General features: G+C 31.4%; 1 protein-coding gene and 1 pseudogene across 1 annotated transcript in view; one reads left to right on the plus strand and one right to left on the minus strand.

Annotated features, from left to right (window-relative positions):
• The window catches only part of timeout (circadian regulator timeout), a 36,547-nt gene extending 19,274 nt beyond the window's left edge, over nucleotides 1-17,273 (minus strand). The window contains exons 1-16 of the mRNA XM_090106328.1: nucleotides 16,886-17,273; nucleotides 16,277-16,460; nucleotides 15,713-15,847; nucleotides 15,021-15,277; nucleotides 14,042-14,239; nucleotides 13,349-13,531; nucleotides 12,681-12,813; nucleotides 11,979-12,133; nucleotides 11,240-11,358; nucleotides 10,231-10,384; nucleotides 7,092-7,172; nucleotides 6,731-6,840; nucleotides 6,400-6,450; nucleotides 5,877-5,946; nucleotides 2,747-2,945; nucleotides 1,129-1,277 (exon numbers count right to left, since the gene is read on the minus strand). Of these exons, the coding sequence (XP_089962454.1) occupies nucleotides 1,129-1,277; nucleotides 2,747-2,945; nucleotides 5,877-5,946; nucleotides 6,400-6,450; nucleotides 6,731-6,840; nucleotides 7,092-7,172; nucleotides 10,231-10,384; nucleotides 11,240-11,358; nucleotides 11,979-12,133; nucleotides 12,681-12,813; nucleotides 13,349-13,531; nucleotides 14,042-14,239; nucleotides 15,021-15,277; nucleotides 15,713-15,847; nucleotides 16,277-16,460; nucleotides 16,886-17,139 (2,432 nt within the window). The 5' untranslated portion in view covers nucleotides 17,140-17,273. The remainder of the gene's footprint in view (nucleotides 1-1,128; nucleotides 1,278-2,746; nucleotides 2,946-5,876; nucleotides 5,947-6,399; nucleotides 6,451-6,730; nucleotides 6,841-7,091; nucleotides 7,173-10,230; nucleotides 10,385-11,239; nucleotides 11,359-11,978; nucleotides 12,134-12,680; nucleotides 12,814-13,348; nucleotides 13,532-14,041; nucleotides 14,240-15,020; nucleotides 15,278-15,712; nucleotides 15,848-16,276; nucleotides 16,461-16,885) is intronic.
• Nucleotides 8,138-9,594, plus strand: LOC149905451 (retinol dehydrogenase 12 pseudogene; annotated as a pseudogene).
• Nucleotides 17,274-20,447: the final 3,174 nt, after the last annotated feature.

Consider the following 20,447-nt stretch of genomic DNA (forward strand, 5'->3'; position numbering starts at 1 on the left):
ACTGTTAGATAGTCCATTTATCGAGTAAGGCTAATTAATGTATGTCATCACGTTTGGATCTATAGGACTGGAGCAATGAGAAAGTTTAAGTAAGTTTTAAAGATTTAAGTGTAGAAAATAATTTAGTGTAAAAACGCTTGAACATAAATATTCAAAATTGTGATTTAAAGAAGTAGTTGTTGTGCCTTAGTCTTATATTTTGGGGGTATGAAACGTGGAGGTTGGCCGATTCGCACCTTTCCTATCGACCTTTCGAATAAAATTTCATGACAATCGGTCGAGCTGTTTCGGAGGAGTCTAATTACAAGCACAGTGCCGCGAGAATATTATAATATGATATATTTCAAGAATTTACCTAACTAGTTATTTATAACTGGTATCAAAAAATGTTACTTTTTTATTTTTAATTATGTATATTTATAAACTCGGCATTACTTTCACAATTAACTCGATATAAATAAACAACACCTTTCAAGCCGTAATCCTTTAAGTGTTTGTAAACCGGTTGAGTGCTATTTGCGTGAGTAAGTAAAGTCTTCGCAACTTAAATAAGGATACATACACCAAGTTTTATACCTCTATAAAAGTACTAGCTTCCGCCCGCGGCTTCGCCTGATGGTGTTTTGATAAAAGGTACCCTATGTTCTTTCTCAGGGTCTAAAGATTGTCTGTGCCAAATTTCATCAAAATCGGTTGAGATGTTTAAACGAGAAAGCGTGACAGATAGACAGACAGAGTTACTTTCGCATTTATAATATTAGTAAGGATAGTAGGGATAACAAAGTTTTATTTTTAAGTATATATTAATTATCTAAACTCTTGCAATAAGTTTTTAAAATTTTTACGACTTATTAACCTCACCGAGCGAAGATAAATCCAACAAAGAAAAAATCACTAAAATCCGTTCAGCCGTTTTGAGTTATAATTAGAACACATTTATTTTCCCAGGCCAATCAAAATATTCTCCAAAATATCAAACGTATCAAAAAAAACAATACTGATTTCTAATAAAATTATCACCAATGTCGGTTCTTCCAATCACAAGTTTTGGGGTAGACAACAAAAAAAGATTTTTTTGCAGTTGGTTGAAATTTCCAAAAAAGTTTAGAAACAATTTTTTATATTTACCTAGAATCAGTATAAAGGTCGTATCCACACTCAACGTCGATCGCATCTTTAGAGTTGGTCCAAAATAGTAATTCTATGAACGCTTTAGGACTCTTACTGGCTATCTCTGTGAATTTCCTTATTATGTAGATGGCGAATTTTTCGAGTTCCTGTATGGGAAATAAATTAAATTTTTAGTATGTAAGGATAGGTAAAAACACTGGTAAATTTAGTTAGTTCTTAATACTTTTAAGTTATAAACTAATTGCTCATGTACGTATAGTCATTTTTTTTTCATATTATAGATATGATATAATACAAACATCATTGAAAAAAAGTTATAAATAAGCTTATATATAAATAAGATTATTATATTATTGAATAGTGTTGATAGTTGGAAAAAAATAAGAAAAGTTGAAAATGGCATTTCTTTTTTCAATCCTATGCGTACCTTAGGTGTTATAAAATGTTCAAATGCAGCGTTAAAATATAAGATATTTTTTAATAATTATTATTTCTCGATATAAATATATATTCCTACTTATTATAATTTCCTACTTGTTAATTAATAATACCACATAGAAATACATTAGATACAATTTTTGTATCTTGCCAAAATAGTTTTGTCAGACTATAAATTGGCTAGTCTGGATCTAGACTGAAATATGAATACCGACTTTTATCTAGACAAATATATTTATCTATCAGTTATGTAATATTGTTTAGTTATTTGCCAACAAATATTTATTTGAGTTGTTTTATTACATGTTATTTATTATCCTAGGATTTAACAAATAGGTACTTATGTATATTATAATTATAGTATTTATTAATTTTATTGTTTACTAGCTTCCGCCCGCGACTCCGTCCGCGCGGATGTCGGTCTTCGCGTGGATGGTTTATTTCTCCATTTTGAGTAACTCTGACAATAACATCTTATAAATATCTATTGGACTTAAATACGGCTAGGTTTATAATAATACCCAACGTGTGTTCGCTGTTCTACAGAACAACGTCTATGGATAAAACTGAAAAATTAAGATTATTTTTTTCTTCGTATTTTTTCAGGATAAAAAGTATCCTATTTTACGCCCAGGATAATAAGGTATAATTATACCAAGTTTCATCGAAATCGAACCGTTAGTTTTCACGTGATGTCTTCACATACAGACAGACAGACAGACAGACAGACAGACAGACAGACAAAAATTTTTTTAATAACATATTTGGGTTTGGTATCGATCCAGTAACACCCCCTGCTATTTATTTTTTCAATATTTTCAATGTACAGAATTGACCCTTCTACAGATTTATTATATGTATAGATAGCATATAGGACAATTCGAGAATACATAATTAACCTAAGAAAAACATGGCTAGTGTAGAAAAGTCAACCTTATTGCTGAAAAGCAATCTCTTGCAAGCAAAAGGATATAATATATAAATAAAAAGGACTTTTTTTTGTACAAAATAAGATTCGGAGTGCATCACATTTATTTGACTTTAAATACTTACTACTGTTAAATATAAAATAAAATAAAATTTAATAAAAAAATTACAACTATAGATATGCTTCCCGCTTTTTTACTAGATATCGTATAAAAAATGGATTTTCTAGGTAACCATTTTAAACACTAACCTTAAAATGCGCAATCCGATTTCCCAGAATCTTCTGGAAGGTCAAAAACATGGACGCCTGGAACATCATGGCCGGTCGTTTACAATCCCATGCGATTCGGTGCAGCATTTTCACAATACAATGATTCGTGTATGGAGTGTTTTTATCGTATTTCTCTAATAGAGATGCGCATGCGCTTACTACGCGGGGATGGCAGAATCTAGAAGGATAGATTAGTATTAAGATTTATATATGTAGCGGTTCGCCCCGGCTTCGCCCGTGGTACCTACATGTTTACGTTTATTTTTTCATAAAAACTATCCTATCTCTCAAGTTGGATCGAACTGCACATGGTGTGCGAATTTTATTATAATCGGTTAAGTGGTTTAGGAGTCCATTGAGGACAAACATTGTGACACGAGATTTATATATATTAAGATTTTTTGATGTAGGTATTTATTAACTTTTGTATTGTGAATGTCGTCAAAATCTATTATTTTGATTGTAGGACGGAAAGGATAGATTTGTATCAAGATTTGTAGGTATTTGTTAACTTTTGCATTGTGAATGTCGTGAAAAATGAATATTTTTCTAAAAATAAATAATCTGTTTTATAATATACATATTTAAAAAAAATAACCATTGTATGACAAAATAGATAAAATAAATTCTTTCAGAAACGATAGCATATTTATCAAATAAGAACATAATATTATGTACATAATTTAGTTTTATTTTTATTATTCACTAGCTGTGCTCGCGACTTCGGTCCGTGTGGAATTTCGAAATTAGCCAGAAGACTAGAAAACTTCTAAAAAAGTAGTGTTTAATATTTGGGTATAATTTAAAGAATTATCTTTATTCTGCGAATTGAAGGAAATACAAATAACACATTAGTGTTAATTAGAAGTTAAAGTCTACACTTTGAGTGACGTAAAACAAAAATATATTATTACCATTGAGGTATTATTACTAGAGTGGACACCATGAACAAAATCTGTGCGACAAGCGCGGAGGCGCAGGGCGGCTAGGGAGTCATACACTTTATAGATATTCTGCCTCTTATTACTTATAAATTAAATCAATGTAACAAATAAATATTGTTTATCTTATTAAAAAATATGAATAAACTTATCAATTAAAACAAATCAATGTAACAAAAAAAAATGTTGTGTGGTTTTATGAAACCACGGTAAAAGTGAAACTTAGGCACAAAATTATCGTATTTGTACGATAATTATCGTACGGTTCCGAACACTGCTTTATACCTACTCGGCATCCGAGCGATGTCCTCTCTAGTACGCAGTACATGTAACTCAATGATTATAACAAATAATTTTTATGATATTAAATACGTATTAATGTATACTAATATTACAAAGCTGAAGAGTTTGTTTGTTTGAACGCGCTGATTACAGGAACTACTGGTCCGATTTGAAAAGTTCTTTCGGTGTTAGATAGCCCATTAATTATCGAGGAAGGCCATAGGCTCTATATCATCACGCTAAGACCAACAGAAGCGAACACAATACTGTAAAATTGACACATCTTATAATATATATAAATCTCGTGTCACAATGTTTGTCCTCAATGGACTCCTAAACCACTAAACCGATTATAATAAAATTCGCACACCATGTGCAGTTCGATCCAACTTGAGAGATAGGATAGTTGAAACAGGTAGGTACCACGGGCGAAGCCGGGGCGGACCGCTAGTATCTTTTATAATTTTCAACTCAAACATACATAAAGCCAATGCACTATAACATATCTATGGTTACCTATCTTTATCTCGAATTTTAATATTCCGAATATCATAATCCAGAAAACGTTTGGACATTTTTTCATAACCCCGAATTTTAAAATTTCGAAGTTTTGTTTCCCATATAATCGCAACTCCGAATTTCATTTGCCCATTTCTTTATTTGTACGACGTTTTACAATCCAGACGAATGAATTCCAGACATACGAAATCTAAATGCACAAAATCCAGATGACCGTAATCCATATGCACGAAAGCCAGATTTTTAAAACACAAATTTTTGAAAAACAGTTAATTGATATCGAGACAAACAATGTCCAGATTTTTGAAATTCCAATAAACGATATCCAGCAAAACGTAATCCTTCCAGGGGGACGCAGCACGAACCTAACCTAACCTTCTGAATAGATTTTAACACTTTAACCTTTCTGTAATGGGCAAGTAAAACAATAGCGAGTCGGTTCTGGCACTCGCCGGCCGCTGCCGCGGCACGCTCGCTTCGCTCGCTCGGCTCGTGCATGGGGGGTCACAGTTCAAACCTAACCTAACCTACTGAGTCGAATTTGATACTTAAACCTTTCTGTAATAGGCAAGTAAAACAATAGCGAGTCAGTTCTAGCGTGGGGGTCGTAGTTCAAACCTAACCTACTGAATCGACTTTGACACTAAAAAAGGTCTGTAATGGACAAGTAAAACAATAAATTTACTTACTGACAATGTTTATTTTCAGTCGATAGTAATAGTATAATCACGATTGTATGGAAATCAAATAAAAAGATTATGAAAATCTGGCAATAGTTTATCTGTTATACGATTATATGGGAACCAAATAAAAAGATTATGAAAATTTGGCAATAGTTTATTTGGAAAATGGTACGATGGGAAACAAAAAAAAGTATTCTGAGAATCTGGTATATTGAAATCTGGATTATGAGAATACGGGAAACAAAAAAATACTTTTTAAAAATCTGGTTTTGGTGAATCTGGAAATTGATTCATCTGGGAAATTAAAAAAGGAATTTTAAAAATTTGTCATTCATTACATCTGTCTTTTAAAAGTTCTAACAACCGTTTTCGGGGTTTTAAGATTCGGGTAATAGAAATTCGAGTTTTTAATAGGTTACCCATATCTATACTAACATTATAAAGAGGAAAGGTTTGTAATTATGTATGTATGTATGTATGGTTTTCACGCATAAACTACTGGTCCGATTTTGATGAAATTTGGCACAGATAATCTTTAGACTCTGAGAAAGAACATAGGCTACCTTTTATTGCGAAATATGTACCACGGGCGAAGCCGGGGCGGACCGCTAGTCTTCTATAATTTTCAACTCAAACATACATAAAGCCAATGCACTATAACATACATGTATTTTAAATATTTACCTTTGCACGAAGTCTTGGAAATCAAATTCAGTTTCTACCACTGAAGTAGTTCTATCTTCCTCTTCTTCATCTAACAAACGAAAATATATATTTAATTATAGGAATAAATTATCTGTTTATAGAAATTACTGGTGTCATTGAACATATTAAGCTATTGCATAGCTTCTATCGCGGGCCTTGAGCGCGGGGACCGAATCCAGAAATTCCGTAACGAAAATACCTCACGCTCCCCACGGGGACGGGCGCGGAGGTGTGGCTTGAAGGCATAGCATGCAATAGCTTTACCGCGGCAGTCCCCGAGTGACACACGTCTTTTTTATTATACATAGAATAGTTTTATAATTTTTCTATACTAAAAACTTGAAAAAGGTGTATTTTTTTAAAGGTTTCACATAAAATGCCTTAAGATAAGGACGATCACATTTATTCGACTTTTTGGTATGAAAGTTAAAATGTAAACGTTCTGGCACTATGACTCAGAATTACAAATTCATTTAAAAATAATAATAAGTATATTACTTACCTTCTTCATCATATTCTGAATTATCTTCTTGATTGTCTTCTTCAACATTTTCTGAAACAAGAACCCTTTTTTAAAATTGGAAGATATACATTTTTAAATTAATTTACAATATACTAGTTCCCGAGTTTAGCGCGTTCAAACACACCAACTTTTCAGTTTTATTATTTATGTATTAATTACCAATAAATTTATAAAGAATAGAAAAAAATCGATCACTCAGCGGGACTCGAACCCGCATCCTTTCGCGCCATTCCGGGGCTGATGCCTGACCAACGTTTATTCTATTCTTTCAGTTTTATGTGTCTAAGGGACACATTAATTAATTAATTACCTGTAATTTCAACTCCCAAGTCAGTGCTATAAATAGTTTCTAGCATATCTAATTCTTCGTGTTCTTGAATTCCTTCCACACCAAAAATACCTTCTTCCGGCCACACTTCTCTATAGGAATATTAAAAAAAAAACTTATAGTTAGTGCATTTCCATACAATCCAAAAAATCTTTTAATTGTACCACCTTCGAAAATTAAGAAAAAGCTAAGTCGAAATCAGTCATTAAAATAATTAAAACATTGAATATGAAATAATTTGAATGGATATAATATGTAAGTACCCTCAAATTCATACGATTAAATATTATTATCAGCTATAAAGTTGTCTATACAAAATAATGAAATATAAATATAAACATACCTCGCCGCCCGGAATGTGCCAACAGCGTCCTCATATTTATGTTCGCGCATCAGTTTCTGTATTTTCTTCATACAATCCTCCCTGGAAATATCTTGGTGTCAGTATTTGAATTAAACTCTTAAGAAATAAAACTTTTAAACTAATTTTTAGAGGGATTCTATATACATGTAAAGTTAATTTTTTTAACACCACATCAACTTTACCTATTTATCGAAATCGAAAGTTCTGAGGTAATAAATACAAAAAATGTTATTATCAAAGTTTTTTTTTTTTAATTCCATTAATACTATAATACCTGCCATCTTCATAAATTATAACGTTAAAACAACGCTATCACAAAAAATGCTATAAAAACACACATAACTACTTTAAATGGTTTTTGTCACGTCATTAAAGTTATTAGTGTTAAATATTTATATGTTTTTGAAGATAAAGACTTCCTTGACCCTGATTATCTCTGTATATGTAATAATAATTCAATTGCTTTTATAAATATGTAATTCGTTTCTAAGAATAAATGGAATATTTGTTACTTTTACACATCGATCGTTTTTCTAATTAGGTGTCGCTGAAAATCAGCTCTGCAATGAAAGTCTATGCTTTTCATTGTAAAATGCTGAGCGGCAATCCTTTTAGCATGTAGGTTGTTAGATTAAGTAGATTGTAAGTACATAAATTGTTAATTTTAAATTTTAATATTGCCTACCTGCTAATAAAGAGTTTATTATTTTTTATAATATAAACTACTGAAAATTTTATTGATACAATTTTGTGTATAGATCAGTCTGAAATAGCGGTTAGACGGTTTAAACCGGATACAACATACATTTTAACATTTTATAAAAAGATATAAAATTTACGTACTTACTAATCGAACAATAAATACACAAAATATTATTCTAATCCGAAAATTTGTTGTTTAAATAAAATCACAAGATTCATTTAATTATCACAAGTCATTTTAACACATGATTCGTAGTTTGGATGTAGAAAACCTTCATAATATTTTAAAGCGTTCGTATGTTTCAATATCAGTCTGTACACAGCTTCCGCGTCATTACGATGATCGTGATCTATTGTATAACAATAATAATTTTTATATTCCTTTTGGCATACATTTACAACTATGTCACTCGCGGTATTTGTAAATGCAGTGTGCATTTAGTGAACAAAGTTGTTATAGTGACCGGCGCGAACAGTGGCATAGGTTTGGAGGTCGCTAAAGACCTGGCTCAAAGGGGAGCCAGAGTCATACTAGCATGTAGAAACGAACAAAGGGCTATAGACGCTATAAACAAAATCAAGGAAACGTCCAAAAATGCAGATGTCACATATCGACATTTGAACCTAGGATCTTTTACGTCGATCGAGAAATTCGCAGCTGGAATACTCGAAACAGAGAAACGATTGGACATACTTATTAACAACGCGGGAACATTTACGGGAACTGGCGAAAAGACAGAAGACGGATATTCCCTGATAGCGCAAACCAATTATATTGGACCGTTTCTACTAACTTCATTACTCTTGCCGTTATTAAAGACATCAGCTCCAAGCAGAATTATAAATGTATCTTCAATGACACACAAGATGGTACCAAGCTTCGATATAGAAAAACTTCACTTAGTTCCAGAAAGAATGTCCACATTTTCGAATATCTTTGCGTATTTCAAAACGAAATTATGCATCAATTTAATGACGATCGAATTGGCGCGAAGGTTACAAGGAACAGGAGTTACTGTTAACTGCGTGCACCCGGGTGCAGTTAGCACAAATTTAGTTGACGAAATTGATATAACTCCACTTAAACTGATGTTGAAAATTAATTTTATGTTTTTTAGGTCTCCTTGGGAAGGAGCTCAGACTGTTAATTATTTGGCAGTTTCGCCAGAAGTAGAAAATTGTTCAGGTGGATACTATGTTGAGTGTAAATTAGGGAATCCAAGTGGTCGAGCTCAGAATGTGGAATTGGCCCAGAAGTTTTGGGAGGCGACGGAGAGACTCATTAGGCGATAATTTATGTGTAATATGTATTAGTTCCAAGGCTACGTAATTACAAGGTCGGATAATGACATAAATGTATAATGACACTAAATTTAACTATATTTGGCCTTGTAGAACTGGTTAATGTTTTAATACATTACAATGAAAAAGTTTTGGACTTCGAAAATAATGTATAAAAGGTTAATATAAATATGTATGTACAAAAAATTTGATTTTTTGATTTGGTGTGATTTGTGAGCTTTTTTAAAGGAAAAATATAGTGTGCAGAACAGTATTTTTAAGTATGGTTTTGTTTGTATAAGGCAAAATATGTACCTATTTATTACTTAATATAATATAACATGGTAACAAAAAATAAATATATGAAATGAAGTATAGGAATTTTTAGTATTGGCCTTGCCTTACCTATTTTGCTAAAGTATGGTAGTTAACTAAATAAACTTAAAAAAACCTATAGTATAGGTTCTTTAAAAGAAGAACATACATTCATTTCTAAATGCCAAAACAAAAAAGTTAAATAAAAAATGGCAGTAATATAATTGCGCTTACAAGATAATACATTATACATATTTATTATTTATATTTCTCAAGTAAATAAATTATGTATAATTTACACTCTACCAAGTAATATAAAGTAATTATTTAATTATCTATTTCTATGGTATAACGATTAACGAATAATGATCAAATTATCTCTTTTTAATTGCTTGTTCCAAAAACATTCAAATTAAATTCAAATAAATGATTTATCTTTATAGTTGAATTATGCGTTTTTTGTGTGTTGTGAATATTTATTATGTGTTAGTAGTTATTATATAAACGTATATATCATTTTCAAGGTTGTGTCGTATGCATTAAATAGTATAGAAAAAACAGACGTGTGTCACTCGGGGACTGCCGCGGTAAAGCTATTGCATGCTATGCCTTCAAGCCACACCTCCGCGCCCGTCCCCGTGGGGAGCGTGAGGGTTTTTCGTTACGGTATTTCTCGATTCGGTCCCCGCGCTCAAGGCCCGCGATAGAAGCTATGCAATAGCTTAAAAAATCCGTCTAGGTTAAGGTAGGGTAAGGTATAATGACTAAATCGAATATAAAATCCGTTCAATTCTTTACCAATTAAATACTAAATACTCACTTCTGCTGATCAATCGGTGTATCAGACGCCGCGTCAAACGGTGGAGGGTAGTTGTCTATTTGCGAAGTGAGAACTACCGCCATTTGCTCGCGAACCGCTTCCCATTGCGGGATATCCGGTTTGAGGGCTTGGGGCTTTGGGCGGGGCTTTTGTTCTAGGTAAAAAAGAAATGAAAATTAAAAAAAAAATTACTTTAGATTTACAGTTGCAGCGTCAATATACTTCATGTAAAAAAATAAGGAATAATAAAGAAAAAATCCATCATATTGGTAAGCCACCTTTTGATGGATTTTTTCTATAAATAACACACATAAACCCGCGTCCTTTAACACGGTGTGGTAATCGAATTTTAAATTTCTTTACAAAAAAATTCAAAAAAAAAAAAATTTTTTATTTATTTTTTCCAATGTTTCAATGTAATAATAGTTATAATATAATGTCAAATTAAGGATTGTAAAAATAATACATAATACTGAAAAGGGAAATGAAAACCTGTGAACCATTTCCAGAATGTCAGTTTAATTATCATTTTCACTCATCCCTTAAAAATCTAGACGTTTCCATGAAAATCATTCCCATGGAAATTAAAATAAAACCACATACTAATCCGTATAAGCAATTATTTATGGAAGCGTCTCTTTGACAAGCCGCCCGTGAAACGGTTGTTCTTACGTTTTGTCGGCCATATTGGATTTTGTTCCGTTAATTTTTATATTGTTTTGTTCTGTTCTTTAAGTGTTAATTTCTGTATGCGTTTTTATTACGTATTAATATGAGGTTGAGTTATTAGGATAAAAAATGTTGTAGCTCATTAAAAAAGAAATCAATTCTTTATTTAGATCTGTACTGAAAATAAAAAGTTACAATGAAATTTTGCAGTTAATTGCTTTTGCTATATGTAGCAGTGAAATAAAGGAAGAACATTTTTTCCAGAGGAATTCTTCTAAATTCAAATAAATATAGGACTTGTTGATTTAAACACAAGTCAATTATATTATTTAATACTTACTTTTGCTTTTAGCCTTCCTGCGAACTTTCTTCTGAACGACCAGACCAGTCTTTTTGCAGTAATGCTCCAACATTTTCAAGAACAAGTGCACTGTTTCTACCAAATCCAATAGATAAGATCTAAAATCAAATTTAAATATTGAATTCAATCAATAAAAATTACTATTTGATGATGATTAGTGGAATTATTTGGACTTTTACGCCGTCGATGGTCGTTTCGATACGCGAAAATTTTCTATACAGTACTTTATGTCACAAAAACAATTACTTTAATTTCCTATCTCACTTATTGAGATATTACTATAAAAATAAAAACTGAAAAGTAAAAATTTGATCTGTTCAATCAAATTACAAAGTATTTAATTAGTAAATCAAGTACAGTACAATTAGTAAGATTCTAAATGTATGTCTGTTTACCGGGTGTAATCGTTAAGTGTGCGCAGGCGTTTATTCCGTATCTATTTCAAATATCAAAAAACTTTAAACTGATATTGAAAGTACGATACCTAATGAGTAAAATGAAAATAATAACTTTTTAAAAATAAAACGATAAATATCCATAAATGTTACATGAAAGTTGAAACGCTCTCATCTGCAATAGTTACGGAATAATCGCCTGTGCACACTTAACGATTACACCCTGTATACCTATGCATAGATAGGGAAAAAACATTTTATTTATAAAAAAATCTAAGCACTTTCTTAACAGTAAGCATAAAAAATATATAAATAAAACCCACCTCGGCATTTTATTATCATCATAATTCAAAATGGTCGCCAGCACGAACTCTCTATACTCCAAAACATAGAAAACATTGCTTTTTATCACTTTGGCTGATTCCTTCACATTGGCACTATCGCACTTATCCATTATTAGAAGTGTGTTTAGTAGTTCCTGTGAATTGAAGATAAACATGAAAAAAAGCGAATTATACTATAAATTCTTTATTTTGCCAGAAATATATTTCACATTAACCAGAAAACAAATATTGAAACCATATTCAATTTGTAGTAAAATAATTATGTACTCAATACAAAAAAGTAAAAAAAAACTAGCTAATGTTTCTAATCGTATTTTTAATAAATATAATAATTTAAACACTATTAAAGTGGGTACAATTTGTATTTCAATTTATTTTTTACTAGCTGCTCCGCGCAGTTTCACCCCCGTGGCCCCACACCTGTTGGTCGTAGCGTGATGATAAATGGGCTATCTAACACCGAAAGAATTATTCAAATCGGACCAGTAGTTCCCAAGATTAGCGCGTTCAAACTATCAAACAACCTCTTCAGCTTTATAATATTAGTATAAATAATATGAATTAAATTATTTTACCAAATCTTCAGGTGTCTTACATTTATAATCTAAATTTTACAAAAACTCATTTTTTAATATTTCCAAGTAGATAAACATAATATTTAATTCGTCAATAAATACATACCTTGTAACACTTCAACGCTAAATGCAGTCTCCGAACCCAGGCGTGATATTTCTTCTTCTCAACTCGTATCATATCGTAATATTTTTCCATTTGTTGTTGTACATAGTGGAACATAGGCACTGACATTGTTTCACTGAAAAAAGGAATTATGATACTAAAAAATGCAAAAAAAAAAAGTTTAGGTAGTAAAAAAAATGTGATAAAATTTTCTGTAAGTAAACGTTAATGTAACTGAACCTTATAATGAATTGAAATAATATGTTACTTTTTTGTGTATTCAATAACAGTCCATCATAAATAAAAAAGTAGCGTCACTATGTTGCTAACATTAGAATCAGAAACAGAGTCTATATAAATATGAAAACAAAATATTGTGGCTGTAACGGTCCCAATTAAGGATTACAAATCTATACTAATATTATAAAGCTGAAGAGTCTACTTGAAAGTGCTAATCTCAGGAATTACTGATCCGATTTGAAAAATTCTTTTGGGTGTTAGATAGCCCATTTAACGAGGAAGGCTATAGGCTATATATCATCAAGCTAAGACCAACAGGAGCGTAGCACAGCTAGTACTTATATGATAAAAAAATGTACTAAATGATATAAAATATGAAAAAATTGTTGAATAAAAGTATTTTATTGTTAAATCATATTACATCAACTCACCTAACCAAAGCAACATCAAACTTGTGTCCTCTATTGAACTCCATAAAAAACCTCATCGCCCACAAGAAATAAGATTCATCGTTCTGTTGAGCTTTAGCTCTAACTAGCACATCTTTAACATAGTGCATTAGCGGGTTGTAAGAACTGTTTAGGAATTCTATACAAAACTCCTTGAGGAATAGTCTGGAAAAAAGATGACAATATAATATTTTTGGGGGTAAATGTTAAAAATATGTACTTAATGACGTTTCAAAAGTGCTTCTAGAAGAAGTCTAATTGAATAAATAAATGTTTGAGTTTAAGTTTGAGTTTGAGTTTGGCACACTATTATTTACAATAAACAATCATGTAATTGTTACAAATATTATACTATGCAATTTTGACAAAATATAGCTCAATGTTATGTATTTTTTTTAACATATTTTTTTTTGTATTTTTGTGCAATTCATGTGTCAGAAAATAAAAACAACACTAAAAATATTTAATACATTTGCGAAAAATCCTTAATTTCATTTTGTTATAAAAATTTTTTTCGTGAATTTTATTACATGAAAAAAAAGACTTAAAGTTAATATTGACTGATTTTAAGAACCAAATACATGCAGATTGTATGAGAGTTTTCTACTATCTAAAAAAATTACACAACTTTAATACTAATAAAATTAAATAAAAATACTTTTTTAATAAACTTACCTAACAGCAAAAGGGGATCGTCTTTCCATAGCACCACTTTCTTCAGGCCTCCTGTTTTTAGGTCGCACCAATTTAGATTTCTTACTTCCATTGAAATCTAAGTTTGATATTTTGTTCAGAGGTTTCAAACATATTAGCTCATTTTCGGATATTGATTTCATGTTTTGTATGACATAGGTCCCTCCAAATCTTGAGTGCCTATTAAGAATATTATATTGAAAATTTATTTTAATACTTGTTAATGCAAAAATATAATTGTAATTGATAACCATAAATGTTCATACATGTAATTTAGCACATGCACAAGTTTGTATTATAAGTATTCGTCCTTTCTAATTATAATACAATGTCAAAAAAATAAAATAATGTGGAAAGTACATATTTTATTAAAAAAAAATAACTATTGGCTATACAATTTGCCAATCACAGCAACTCTATATCAAAATGTACACAGTAAATATCTATCTATTGTTTTGAATGCAAAATATGACACACTTATTAAATTTTTTTCCTTCAATAAGTGTTATTACTGATATAATTAAATAAGATTAAACAAAAAGAAAAAGCGTGTGTGCCGAGACATGTCAGAAGTGAAACTTATTTGACAAAACAAAGAAACCAAAATCAACGCTTTACTCTTCACATTATTGCATGACGCGATCTTGACATTTACTCTCAACGGGTCTACAGAAACTTTATCTTCAAAAATTACAAATTAAAATCAATTATTTCAAACTAGGTTTCCGCCCGCGGCTTCGCCCGCGCAGTCAAAGAAAGACTCGTATACATAGTTCCCGTTCCCCTGGGATTTCCGGGATTGAGTCATTTTCCCGGGATAAAAAATAGCCTATGTCCTTTCTCGGGTATCAAAATATCTCCATACCAAATTTTATGAAAATTGGTTCAGTAGTTTCGGCGTGATTGAGTAACAGACAGACAGACAGAGTTACTTTCGCATTTATAATATTAGTATGGATACCTGGTCGAAGAATACTGCCTAACTTTATTAACTCTCTCTTTCGTTTCCGACATTCTAATCGTCAGTAATTCCTGTTCATCCCTCAATTTCTCATCCACACTTCTCTGTAACGCAGCATCAGCTAAACTTGTCGGGTTCTGTTCTCGAAGCAAGTGGGTGATTATCTCTAGTATGTGCATGAAGTATTGTTTCTCGTTTTCTGACGACATGTAGAGAATTATGTCTAGGATTCCTGATTGGTTTAATGCCCAGAGTACCTTAAAATAAAATAATATTACAGTATTGTTATTTCTAGATGGGACTGTTTTAGAATATTATACAATAGCTGCGCTTCGCAGTTTCACCCGGGTGGCTACGCTTCTGTAGGTCTTAGCGTAATGATATAATATAACCTATAGCCTTCCTCAATAAATAGGCTATCTAACTCCGAAAGAATTTTGCAAATCGGACCAGTAGTTCCTGAGATTAGCACATTCAAATAAACAAACTCTTCAGCTTTATAATATTAAGTATAGATAATATTAGAAGAACAGTTCATTTACTTCACTAAACTACCAAAACTAAGTAGAATTGGTGAAAGAAATGTACTTACTAATTACTAATTTCACTTGCAAGAGACTCATTATTTTTTGATGCAAAATAATAACTATGAAGTCCAGTTTAAAGTGAAAAATAATGATAAAATTAAATACCTGATCATGAATACTAGCATCATTATCTGGTCTCCGCTCTTTGTCCAGATCGGCAGGTACATGTAATACATTCCTTATTAGAATTAATATCCTTTCTATTACTAGACCAGTGTCTTCATCTCGTTCAGACCAATCCTATTAAAAATATATTGATAAAGGTTATTCACAACGAAATTTTTATAATTGAAAAGGTAATTGGTAGAAACTCGTAAGTTACTAAAATAGGTAGTTAACCCATTGACCACCGAGCGGCCCGATCGGGCCGCGACACAATAGATTTTCTATTGTGTCTGTGATTCCCAGACTGAGGGATTAATTGTGAGATAAAGTTAACACTTATGTATAGCGCTCGGCAAACTTCTTGGCAAAAAAGTAGGGCAACAAGTTTTAGTACATTTTTAAATGCGCAAGCTTCCCCCACTACATTAAAAAGTGGCCAAGTTACTTGCCAACAACTATAAGGTAAAGTTAAATTGTGTTCAATTTTCCCTGTTTTATCTGTAATATAACTTTTAAATTAAAATCAATGATTCTTATTGAAAATAAACACTAATAAATACATACAATTTCCAGTATTTTAGTCAGTTTTTTAGCAAACACCTGCCAATTCTCAACTTTGCTAAACGCTTCTTCTTTATAAGACTGCAGGTGGGATAGAATTTGCAAATAATTGTGACGAGCCGTTCTTTCTACTGGCACTTCTTCTCTGAACAGTAATAGCGCTGGGTTTGTTAAGTTAACGATTAACCTGAAAAATATTAATATTTGCAATGCTTGTCCTTTCTTAGGTTTAGATTTTTATAGGATTGATTGTATTTACCATAGCAGATATGTATAAATTAATTACTTACTAGAATTCATATTGATATACATACTTAGGTATTGGTGAGAATAAAAGGACAATGATTTAGGGCCGATTTTTCAATGCTTGGATAAAACTTATCCGTCCAATAAAGTATTACACGATAATATTAAAATGTCACGTAAGCTGTCAAATACGGGCAATTAGAATACGTTTTTAAAAAATGTAGTTTTATACATTATTCGACGTATAAGTTTTATCCAAGCATTGAAAAATGGACCCTTAGGGGTATAGCAAGCACCATATATCCATAAAGTGCGCGTGCGCTGTATTAAAATTATTATTGTATTATTATTGTATTGTTTACTTACCTTAGAGTTACATCAAAAAGTTCATTGTTTTCCCAATGGTCAACTAACATGGGTAGCAAGTCACTTTGTAAAACTTTAGTCTGTCCTAAATGCCTTCGAATTTCGTGATCCTCACCATCCCTTCTCATGTATCTTATTAGATCTTTGACTGTGTTTAGTGTAAAGTCATCTATCATGTATTTTCCAGTCTTTTTATTAAATGTTCCAAGTGCATTGCATGTTGCAGAAAGTTCAGCAGACAGTAAGGAACTCATTTTCTAAGTACTATAATCCCTTATCAATATCAAAATGAATGTAAAACACTTCTTAAATCATAACAAAAACCTTATATTGATTTAAATTCACAGTTTAAAATTTTCACAAAGTTTACTTCAGTGACAGATTGACATTCAAAATACCGCGAAAATGTTTTTTTTTTCTAGTCACTATTTTGACGTTGTGGATACAAAGCATTTGAGCGGCAGATCTCTAAAAGTAGTTTCGGTTAAAGTTAAAACTTTTATAAACTGTTCGAACCAAATGAACCATTTTTAATGTAATTTTTTTAGCTTTCTAAAGTCTAAGTATTTTTTAGTTGAATGCGCTTATCTTATGAACTACGCTACGATCAATAACATATCATTATAAACAAATGAAAAAAAATAGTTTATTTTTAGACTTATTAGATAAAATCGAAATCGAAAGCTTAATCATAAGTGCCATAGTATAAAACAAAATCAACCTAGCTGTCTGCCTGTCCCTGTATGCTTAGATCTATAAAACTGCGTAACGTATTATAATTTACTTACTATATTATCTACTATATGATAGAAAGATTTTAGTAAATAATTTGTTAACGTTTAGTGCGGGCGAAGCTACGTCGATTAATACGCGTAATACTTCAATATAGGTATATATATGAAGGTACATACGTACGCCTTTATGTAAGACAATACAATTAAATTACAACAAGCAACTAAATAAGTACACTGTCAGTTTTATTCGGAACGATAATACGTGCGCAGCCGTTTAATTGACGCCGTAACAGGCTTTTAGCCGCGTTAGCATTGATCTCCACGAGAATACAACGGGGTAGTGATGTTCTTTGTCTTTAATTATGTACTGGAGGATTACTACTTAGGAGGTTTATTTTTATTAAAAAAAGTTTTCGAAATGATGTGACCAAATTGATAAATATATTTTTTTAGATTAACGCTATCTAGATTTATAGTAATAAAGTAAGTAAGTAAGTAGTTAGTTGTTTATTATATAAGTAGCACATACTAGAAAAATATTAGGTATGTTGTAAGTAATTGGAAAATAAACAGGATATCAGAATGCTCAGGAATGCTTTAATTTCAGCAGTAATGCAATAACCGTTCGACATATTTATTTTGGCACACTTTGTCTTAATGTTTATATATCTGTAGTCTATATATAGACAATATAATAACAGAGATTGGCGATATCGTTTAAATTTTGAAAGAAAATATTCGATTTTTAAAACTGGCAACATGCGTACATCACTAAGCTCATTTGATCTGGCGGGAAGCCAGTTGGATGGAGGTCCTGGCGTACTACCAATCGGCAGGATTATCTTGCTCCAATAGCGATCGGGTTTACAAACTCATGTATGTAACTTTTATGTTTTTTATCAATTCCATTTAACTACCTTTCTATTTCTTGAATGTTGTTTTGTAACAGTAGACTATTCACTGTTCGTAATTCTAATACAATTTTTAGATCTCTTTTTAAAGATATTCTTTACAGTGGACTTTTGTAGAAGGTGTAGATACGTGTACTACAAGGTATTGCTAATAATATCTGCTACTAATCTATTGTTTTAAAGTTATAGGAAATTGACAGGTAAATCTATACCTACTTAGAACTAAACATTTTACAAACAAAATGTGGGCACACAGACGTGTCCGGCCTATTAAAACAAGTCAATAACTGCGTTAAAAACAACCGACTTCAAACTTGCACTTGCAACATTTACAAATACAGACAAAAATGCTCATAAAATAAAAACTACTGGGCCTATCCGAATAAAATTTTTATGGGACCAATTCGACACCATCCCGCATCGAACAAAAAAAGAATCACGTAAATCGGTTCAGAAACCACGGAGTAATCGGTGTACATACATAAAAAAAAAAAAAAAAAAAAAAAAAACATACCGGCCGAATTGATAACCTCCTCCTTTTTTTGAAGTCGGTTAATAAGGTAAGTCGTGCTAAAACAAATATTTTCATTTATCTAAATAACAAAATATATCTCGTCATTAACACGAATTTACATTTTATCTATCACGTCTAAAACAAACGTGTACCATGCGTGTACCCTTTTTAATTTGCCTTCATTAAACGTGTACACTATACGTTAATACACGGTATACAATTTGTGTGTGTGCCTTTGAAATATTTAAAAACTAATCAAGCCTACCATGCTACCCTCTCTGTAAATACCGTCTACGTAATCACTCTAGATACGGTTCACAACGTCGCGTCGCTTCTAAATAAGAGCCGCGAATTCAATTTTTCAAATGTTTTTTATTCATAAATTAAGGGGAAAACGAGTATTAATATGATGTTTGAAAAGTCGTTAATAATGTATAACGTTCTTGTGGAACTTTATGAATATAATTTAGTTAGGATTAGCCGAAACAACAATAGTAATTTCAGGTTTTGACATCTCTTATTGTAGGATAGCCGATAGGATAGGTAAATAAAAACTATAGCATAAAAAAATACATCTCAATCTGAGTCTTATAAAGTTGGGTTCATACGAACACACTAACAAACAGGTGAAGCCATTAAAGGCGTGTTGAAAACAATAATTAATCTGACAACATAGGAGTTCAAAATTTGTATGATCCAAGATGCGGGCGAAAACAGCACGCGAAGTCCTAAAAATGATCCAAACAACGCTGCACATACGAAACTAGAGGCTATTAATTATATCATACGAGGCATAATAAATAAAACAAAACTAACTCCGCTTAACAAATGCGCTCATCCTTCAAGTTGTGATATACTCTAGTCGGCCATGCGTAATGCTAAGCGACAGCCATTTTTCTATAAATGCAGGAAAATTGCCGTCGTATTTTCGCTAGCGTGTCCTTAACTCGGAGACAGGGGGATTATTTCGTAGGAATTATATGGGAGCGAGATAATTTCCTTTGCTTTAGAATTATTGCTTTGAGCGTGTTATCTGTTTTTTATATATTTTTATATTAGTAGCTTTGTAGGAGACGGATCAAAATTAGTTTCATCACATAGAAAATCTTTAAATCACAGATAATACAATCAATAATTAATATGTAGTTACTGCTATTGTCAAATTAGTTTTACGAATGAGTAGGAAATGGGAAACTTTTATACAAAGTTATGTCAAAACATTTTGGACCTATACGAGATCCTTATTAATTCAGAATTATCTGGTCTGTTTTAAATATAGACGAAAATGTCAAATATCTACTATTAGAAGAATTATTCAAACCCTCACTTATTGTGTAATTGTAAACCTAATACACTATACGTAGTTAATAAGAGAATTAATACTGCACAAACAATATATTACC

The sequence above is a fragment of the Colias eurytheme genome, chromosome 10 (assembly GCF_061535395.1).
Source record: "Colias eurytheme isolate Ceu_HAF_F1 chromosome 10, ilColEury1 Martin Lab GWU primary, whole genome shotgun sequence".
NCBI classification, from domain to species: domain Eukaryota; kingdom Metazoa; phylum Arthropoda; class Insecta; order Lepidoptera; family Pieridae; genus Colias; species Colias eurytheme.